This window comes from Diplotaxodon limnothrissa, linkage group LG17 (assembly GCF_057381915.1).
Source record: "Diplotaxodon limnothrissa isolate DT_005_m linkage group LG17, D_limnothrissa_male_GT1.1, whole genome shotgun sequence".
NCBI lineage: Eukaryota > Metazoa > Chordata > Actinopteri > Cichliformes > Cichlidae > Diplotaxodon > Diplotaxodon limnothrissa.
The window spans coordinates 9,333,482-9,342,335 of record NC_140612.1 but is presented as its reverse complement, the minus strand read 5'-3'; the positions used below and the strand labels follow the sequence as shown (position 1 = coordinate 9,342,335).

Genomic DNA, 8,854 nt, shown 5'->3' with positions numbered 1-8,854 from the left:
TCAGAGGCAAAGGGGAAGAAAGTGCGTGTTCTGCATCGCAATCTATTGCATCTTGTCAATGAGCTTCCTGTGGACTTGCCTGCTGTAGATAAGGGGGACGGGCCATCCGCCGTCAAGAAAAAGAAACCAAAACCAGCTCAAGGAGAGACAGAGTTTCAACCCCACTCTGACGCAAGCTCCGATGAGGATGAGAGTTCCATGTATTATGAGTTGAGGTATGATTTGAGAAGTGGGAACAAAGAGGATGCACTACATACCTGTAACCATACTGTTGGACCCCCAAGAGGAACAGCTGAGTTCAGCAGAGTGGTCAACTGTGGAGCACCTCAGCCAACAGAAGCAACAGATGAATTGAGGGAACAAGGAATGGAACAAGATGGTGGACACCAAAGCACTGAACTTGACAACGACATGGGAGAGGAGGAACATGAGAGGGTACAGGAATCAGGAGTCACTGAAGTGCCTTTCACAGTCGACGAAGGAGAAGTTGGACTGCCGCTTTCAGAAAGGGCACAGTATACACCTAACGTGGCCCCGCCGACTAATGAATCAGTTCTAAGAAGGTCTACTAGAGAACGACGGCCTGTTACACATTTCACATATGACACCCTTGGCCAGCCCTCTCTCCGGGTGCATCCATCAGTCAGTTGTGCTGAAGTGCACGAGTCACCAAACACAACACACTACACCATGCCACCATATCCCCTGTTACCTTACTTCCAACATCTCACTGTGCACACCCAGGCACCTTCCCTGTATATTATAACTGCCCAATCTATACATGTTAGTACACAAGGAATGTGGGTATGTGGGAAGGGGATGTGATTAGAGTTGTTTGAGTAATGAGTATAATGAGTTTTAAAGGGTAAGAGGTTAAATGTCAGGAGCCATTTTCTTTTTGTTGGGGAGTGTGTGACGCCCACAAGTGTATGGTCACAATTGTAATTTTGTTGTGAATTGTTTTTGATGTAAAAGACCTGATTTTATGGTGGTATTGCACTTTTCATTTAGCGTTATGGACAATGTAATTGCGTGGCATTGCCACAAGGGGGAGATAGTGGTGAGTGCGATAGGCTGTTGCAACGCGTCTCGGCCTCAGACGAGGAAGAGCCTGCAGACCGAACGCAACTGATGTCTCCTGTCTCTGCTTTTCTGTTAAAAAAACAGGTCAGTAGTTCAAGTTTGCTCACCACAATGTACATATAAAGGCAAGAAACCTTTTTCTGTCTTAGTTTAAAGACCGCAAATGTTGTGAGAGAGTGTGTTTTCACTGATTGAGAGAAAGCTAACTATACCGCCATTTGTAATGGCAGCCGCCATTTCACTCGTAGTCTAAATAGGCAGCTGGTCTTATTACCTGTTTTATTTTGTGACAAATGGAGCTCTTAGACACTTCTTTTATCCTGGCATTATTGGAAGTTACAGTTGATTAGGACCTACCCAGTTCTTATGTGTCAAATGTAAATAGTCTGATGTATACTGTTTGTGGATGATTGTGAACTGTTTGTGAGCAAGGGAAGAATATTTTTGTTTATTGGTTACAAATGTAATATATTGTTTGAATCTGTTAAAGTATAAGAAAAGTATAAAGGTGACATAAGCGGGTTAATTGCAGTGTTAGTGGTGCTGCACAGAAATGTTTTGATGCTGAAATGCAGTAAAATTGGTTACAGATTTATTGTAAATAAGGACGTTCATATACAATGATTATTTTGTAAGTTTATTCTTGTGAGAGTGCAAGGTAACCAAAAGGGTTTGAGCTATGGACCTAATTGAATGTTTGTGTTGTTAAAAGCGAAATGTGTGTGTCTAAATGAAAAGAAAAGGACGTTGTTAAACTCTGTTAATAAATCAGACGAGGAAGAGCCTGCAGACCGAACGCAACTGATGTCTCCTGTCTCTGCTTTTCTGTTAAAAAAACAGTTTAAAAACAGACCCCATCGAAGGCCTGTAACAAAATGTTAATAAAAACATTAAAATACTATTTTGAGTCCTGTTTCTATTACACAAGTGCAAGTGCATAATCACGAATGAACTTCAATTGTTTATTTAAAATCATACTAAAATATGTATTTTAATGAAAGTTCACACCAACTCAAAGTCAACAAAATAAATAAATAAAACAGCAAATTTGGCTTTTATGCCAAAAATAGAGATTTTAACTCATTAATATTACGGTTTTAAAAGTCTTTTTTATATATATATATATATATCCACCAAAAGACTGAACGCTTGCTACTATTAAACTGACTCATAGTCACATGACCACTGGTGCAGCTGTTGTGTGAGATGTGGTGCCACGCTATTGGCTACTGCACTTTTATTATTATTGGCTACTAAAGGATCAGTGCCCCACTTTACCTTCCTTCTTTTGCTTTTTTTTTTCCAAGTAGCTTATTTTGTTAATAGAAAATGTGTGTGTGTGTGTGTGAGTGAGAGAGAGAGAACTTATTGTTAATTGTTTTTATGAAGCTGAGCTCTCATAGGCAAACTAGTCTCCAGGCTCCGTAACAGACATTCAGAGCTCTTTTTTTTGGATTTTGCATGCCTTTAGCTCCATTGTCTGTCAGGATGAATTAACACTAGTGATGGGACGTTCTGTATCGAGGCTTCGGAGCGTGTGTCGAGTAATGGAGGGGGCGTTTCCGCGAAGCGCGTATCGAGGCTTGCTTCATTTATGGGAGGAGCTGAAAATGATGACGTCCGAAGCCTCGCTGCCCGGCTGTACCACGTGACTGGTTCATGAAGTGGTTCGAACTTTGCCGCGAGATATGACAGCGATATAAACCCCTCAGACTTCATTCAAAAATGTGGGTGTTTGATGGAGAGTTGCGGTTAGTGAGAGTTTGGAGACCGTTTGGAGGTTTATGAGAGTGAGGAAAGTCAGGAGAGAATGGAGCCAGCTAAGAAGAGGAGGATGTCCTCCCCTGTGTGGGAACATTTTGATCTTATTCCTCCCAACAAGGTATGTAAATTTCTACAGAAGATGTATTTTCATGATACTGATGGTGCAATACAATTTATGTTGAGCTGTCTTGACTTTTGTACAAGGTGAAGTGTTTTCTATGTGCCAGGGAGCTGGGATATAACAACAACACCTCATCCGTGCTTAGGCACTACAGAGCTTTGCATGAGAATAAGGGGGACACCGATTGTGGAGCAAGACCAGGTGAGCCATCAAATGCAATGATAATATAGGATGCAGTAATGTTACTAAATGATATAACAATATTATACAACTGTTATAAGTTACGTATGTGATATTTATATTTGTGCTTTATCTTTATTGTCTTTCCTCAGGAGAACAATCTCAAATAGATGAAGACCTGGTCAGCATGGTGATTGAGGACTCCCAGCCATTTAGCATTGTGGAGGACAAAGGATTCAAAAGATTTGTTAAATCATTAAATCCTAGCTATGTTCTCCCCACTAAAAAGGTCATAAAAGCAGTGAAAATTTAGTTTTTACAGAATAAAATGTGAACAGGCAGTGTGTAGCTGTCCATACCTCAACGTTACAAAAGCACAACCACTGTCCACACCCCAACCACACCTCACCTCACAGTAAATGATCATTTCCATTTCAAGCATTTCCAAATAATCATTTCCCATACTGCCACTATAAATATACACAGTATACTGCCATCACTACAATATACATGTTTTACACACTCCTTTTGTTGTTGACATTTACAGGCTGTTTGCAAAATGCCACACTCTTCAAATTCATGCCAGCTATTATTTTTACGTCCAGTAGGTGTCCTGCTAGAGCAAATGAAGCTTCATGAAGCTTCGCGTTGGGGTGAACCAATTGGATGAAAAGCTTCAGTGCTTCATGGGGCTTCATCTGCCCATCACTAATTAACACTGCATACTACTGAGAGTCTTCCATTTTGGGGTTTTCTAGTTTCAATTAGAATAGAGCAAACAAAATTTGCATGTTTGCAACAGGATGCTAGTAAGACTTTCAGAAAGCCTGCAGAACTACTGCTAAAGACCATAAAAAACAATTGCAAGTCTGCTTGAAATTAAAATAGAAATAACTGGGGGTTAGCTAAAAAATATATGCACAGTCCTTTTATTTCAAGTAGTAAAAAAAAAAAAAGAAATCAAAACAAGAAAAGTACTAACAAACATTTTATTACAGAATTCAAATTCTTACAGTGAAAAAAATGATCCTAGTCTGACCCGACTCCCACTTCACACTAAATTATTTTCTGAACAAAACCCCCCAAATAACAAAAACAGTGTGCAGATGTGAATAAACCCGCTTACAGAAAATTAAAATGAAATGAGATGAAGAGACGGCACAGCACAGTCAGGATACAGGACATAGCTGCTCCTGTCAACCCTCACTCTAGAGTTTAGCTGGTACAAACAGCCAGTTCTTGCATCTTCTCAATTTCAATTCAATGAATCAGAGCATAAAAAGCAAAGCTGGTAGAAGGAAAACAGGAGCTTTGCTGACTCTTCTTTCACATTTGCCTTTTAATCTTCATCAGGTGTCACTTGGTCTCCACTTAATGCCGCAGCATCTCCTGGAACCTGGAAAAATAAAGTTAAAGAGCATATTGTTATAGTCGGGGTAAAAAAACAAAACAAAACCCAGTCAGTGTGTGTCCAAGGACATCATCCCCTAAGCAAATCGCGAAGATTTTTCATATGTATAAGTTACATTAGTTATATAGCTCTGTGTTTTTGCTTTAAGGATATTAATGCTTACAAACGTCTAAAAATGCAGAAGATACCCCGCCGTCAGGCTGTTTCTTTTACCAAAATCTCTGCACGTTGTTTTCTAGCTGGATCTGAACTTATGAAAATGTTATCTGGGCCACTTTTAGGTGAATGACCACTGAAAGCAGCAATCCTTTCTGCAGACTTTGTTTGCCCCTCAGGCTGGTGTGTTAACATCTTACCGTTCTCAAAGCTGTCCTTCTTCTTCGTCAGAGCTCGGATCTCCTCTCGATGCTCAGCAGCTCCACTTCGAAGATCAGTGTCGCTCCGCCGGGGATCTTTGGAGGGGCTCCCCGGTCTCCGTAGCCCAGCTCGGCGGGGATGACCAGCTTCCTCTTCTCGCCCTCGCACATGCCCAGCAGGCCCTGGTCCCAGCCTTTGATCACCTGGCCGGTGCCCAGGGTGAAGGTGAAAGGCCTGTCGCGGGGAATGCTACTGTCAAATTCGGTGCCGTCCTCCAGCTTTCCGGTGTAGTGCATATTCAGCACGTCTCCTTTGCGGGATTTGATGGGGCAGTTGTCCACTCGCTTCTTGATGCCGATCTGCAGCTTCTTCTTCTCGGCTCCACTCACCGCCGCCGGGCTCAGGGAGAGCACCGCCACCGCGAACAGCACGTACACCCGCATGGCTGCAGTACCGAGTCTGACGAGAGTGAAGCTAAAAGACCAGCGAGCAAAAAATGGGGGGAAGCAAAATGAGAAACGAGCAGGAAATCTGCTCTTGAAAGCGGATATACGTAAGATACGACCGGATGTCGTTTACCGGGTGGTGTTACTACAAAACCCGTCCGGAAAAATTACCTGAAGTTGGATTCACATTGGTTGATTCTGGTCGGTACCGTGTGGGACTAAGTTCCCTTTTTCTTGTCACTTATACATAATATATATATAAATATGTCTTTTTGTTTTCTAAAGACGGTAGTTTACTGTTATTGACAGTTTTGTTGTTGTTCTTGTTTTTTTAAAGCAGAAATGTAAAGAAAATAGTCTAAGGACTAAGGCTGTAATTCTCCAATTTGAATGTGTCATTCAGCCTTGTAAATCCTAGCAACCGTCTTAAATCAAGTTACATCCTTTTAAATTTGTGAAATATTTACTTTACTTGTTATGCCTTAGAAATTTAATATTATGCATCTGGAATGTCTTGTATGTTTTGACGCTGAACATTTTTTTCTATTAAAAATTATTTATTACAAATTAAAGTAAAAGTGTGTCTTAAATCTTAAAAATAGGATATTAAAGTAAACTGCGTATTTATTTTGTTGTGGTATGAATGGCCGTATTTACCCTGGAAGACAGCAGAGGAAACCCTGAGCCAAGTCTCTGTCCACATTAACAGTCAAAAACCAAGTTCACATATGGCAAACTGTTTAAACTGCTTTCAGTTCTGTGAAATGCAATTAATTGAATTTTAATGGAAACATTTTAAATCCAAGAAAACAGTCGTTTGATGATCCTGTTTCTTTAAGAAACACTGAACGACGAGCTCGAAACCGACTTTAGCCTCATCCCTCCCACAGTCTGCGTTACGTCACCCACTGTCACTCAGTGGTCACCTGCTTCAGCTGAGGTACGTACGTCTAGTTCTCTCTGTGTACTTAAACTTGCATCTCCACGTACTCGACACTTCGAGGGTCAATAATGGATTTGTATGTGGGCTTTACAGGGCTGAAACCCACGGGGAGAACACGGAGAAGCTAACAGCCAGTTGCCACAATGCTCGCTCGCCTGTTAGCGTCGCTCGTCAACAACCTTCACGTCGTTGAGAAGTTGGCGGAGTCTCGACCGATTCGCAGGGCGGCTCAGATCACAGCTTACGCTATCACCAAGGCTCAGATAGCCGGACGGGACGCCTCGGACCGGGCCTTGCGCTCCCAGACGCTACGGCAGGTCCGGGACGAGGCCAGCAAAGTGCCCGTGGATCTGGGAGAGATCAGTGGCCGCCTCAAGAGAGTCAGAGACACGTTTGTGAATGAGGTGAAGTCAGGCTGGAAGGACGGATCCAGGCAGGTGAAGAAGTGAAGAAGACAAGCTGGTTGTGGGATGTGACCGAAACGCTGCTGCTTGAACTAAATAGAACTATTGTGTGAGCACATTGTGTCAGCATGGGACAGAGACGGCGTGCTGGTGAACCATCACCATCAGGGTGCGCTCAGGTGGTCGGTAATGTCTGTACTTGCAATCTGCAAGGTCAGTTTATAACAAACTGTGGTTAGAAAAATCAATGTCTTTTTAAACTTCTGAAAACACGTGGGAGCTTGAAGTGTGCTCTTTACCTCCCACAAACTTCTGATGGTGACGTGGACGCTGTGTTTAAGTAAAACATTTTGTTTAGAAGATTTAGATTGGCTTCTGATGAGGTCTTCTTGACATTCATCCCTTGTAGCGAACTGTGCAATCATTTGTCCGTAACACATCATCCTGCCAAAGAGCCTTTTCTGGCTCTGTGTTTCTAGAATAAAAAAGTATTCATATTAAGTGAGATGTGCTGTGTAAAAAGACCTTTTAGATGTGACTCAATCAATAAATATTATAATTCAAAACTGCTGATAGTCTGCACCTAAATCCCATCTTGATTGTATTAAACTGCTGTGGTGTACAGAGACTCAATTACAAATATGTGCAATTGCCCAGAAACTTTATACCTCATAATCAATGGGTGAGTTTTACAGTAGGAATCCGGTCATATCAGGGAAAGCACACTTGCTACCAAATGAAAATAACTTCTTAGTAAAGGAACACTTTTTAATTGGTGTACAGCATTAGTTGATTAAACTTCGGGATATTGATTTGGTCAGTTTAGTAGCAGAAGGGTTTTATAGTTTCAGCTACCTTGGTGTCAATGAAATAGTCTTATTGCTGCCCCTCTAATTATCCCCAAAAGAGTAGGAATTTTACAGGTGGAGGCCACTGACATTGTTTCCCCTTTTTGTTTTATTTTTTTTCCTTTCACTAGTTTTACATTTAGCTGCTACTGGTAGCATGAGGCAGAAGTTGTCCATTGGATTGAGATCTGATGACTGTGGAGCTCATTTGAGTATAGTGACCTCACCATCACGTTCAACAAACCAGTTTGAGGTGATCTGATCTTTGTGACATGGTCTTTGATCCTGCTGGAAGCAGCCATCAGAAGATGCAGTCAGTAACAATTCTCAGGTAGGCTGTGGCATTTAAGCAATGGTCAGTTTGTCCTAAAGGGCCCAAAGTGTAAAAAGAACCCCCCCCCCCCCCCCCCCCCCCCCCCACACACACACACACACACAAAAAACTCCCAATATCGTTCTGCCACCATCACCCTGAACCTTTGATATAAGGGCAGGAAGGATCCATAATTTCATATTGTTTATACCAAATTTGGACCCTGTCGTCTGAATGTCACAGCAGATTTTTGGACTCACCAGACCAGGCATTGTTTTCTAATTGATTATTGGGTTTGTTTGTTTTTTTTGGAGGGGGGGGGGGGGGGGTTGTCCTGATCTCAGTGGACAGGAGGGGCACCCAATTTGGTTTTCTGCTGGCATAGCCCACCTGCTTCAAAGTTTGATGTGTAATCTGTTTAGAGATGCTCTGCTGCAAATGTTGGTTGTAAAAAGTAGTTATTTTCTTTCTGCTCCCTTCCATCAGCCTGAAGAATTATTGTCCCCTGAATAATAAAAATATTTTTACCCAGAGAACTGCTGCCAACTGGATACTTTTAGATCATTCTCTCTATATTCTAGAAATAGTTGTGTGGAAAACTCTCAGCAGATCAGCAGCCTCTAAAGACTCAGACCAGCCCGTCTGGCACCAAAAAGTCACTTAAATCAACTTTCTTCCCAAATCTGATGCTCAGTTTAAACCTGAACAGGTCACCTCCCTCATGTTTAATTGCACTGAGTTACGGTGATGTGATTAGTCGGTTAGATATTTGTGTTTAACAGTGTTGAACAGTTGTGCCTAATAAAGTGGCCACAAAAAAGATCCTCATGGAGAGAGAATTTGAAACACCTACAGAAAAGTGAAAAAAAAAAAAACACTGGACAATTTTAAAGAAGGCTCTACAGAGTGCATTTTGCAGTAAAGAGCTTTATTTCATTAGAAAGAGCTTTATTTAGAAATACTTGTGCAGACACACTGGCCTGG

The 8,854-nt window shown here is 41.7% G+C and overlaps 2 protein-coding genes across 2 annotated transcripts; one reads left to right on the top strand and one right to left on the bottom strand.

Annotated features, from left to right (window-relative positions):
* Positions 1–4,190: 4,190 nt before the first annotated feature.
* fkbp2 (FKBP prolyl isomerase 2) lies at positions 4,191–5,429 on the bottom strand. The gene is made up of 2 exons (XM_085376025.1): positions 4,916–5,429; positions 4,191–4,544 (listed from the first exon to the last, which is right to left on the bottom strand). The coding sequence occupies exon 1, from the start codon at positions 5,357–5,359 to the stop codon at positions 4,943–4,945; it is 417 nt and encodes a 138-aa protein (XP_085232151.1). The 5' UTR covers positions 5,360–5,429; the 3' UTR covers positions 4,191–4,544; positions 4,916–4,942.
* Positions 5,430–6,243: 814 nt separating this feature from the next.
* Positions 6,244–7,909, top strand: LOC146614614 (protein NCBP2AS2-like). Its single transcript, XM_085376410.1, has 2 exons — positions 6,244–6,302; positions 6,399–7,909. The coding sequence occupies exon 2, from the start codon at positions 6,449–6,451 to the stop codon at positions 6,752–6,754; it is 306 nt and encodes a 101-aa protein (XP_085232536.1). The 5' UTR covers positions 6,244–6,302; positions 6,399–6,448; the 3' UTR covers positions 6,755–7,909.
* The last annotated feature ends 945 nt before the right edge of the window (positions 7,910–8,854 follow it).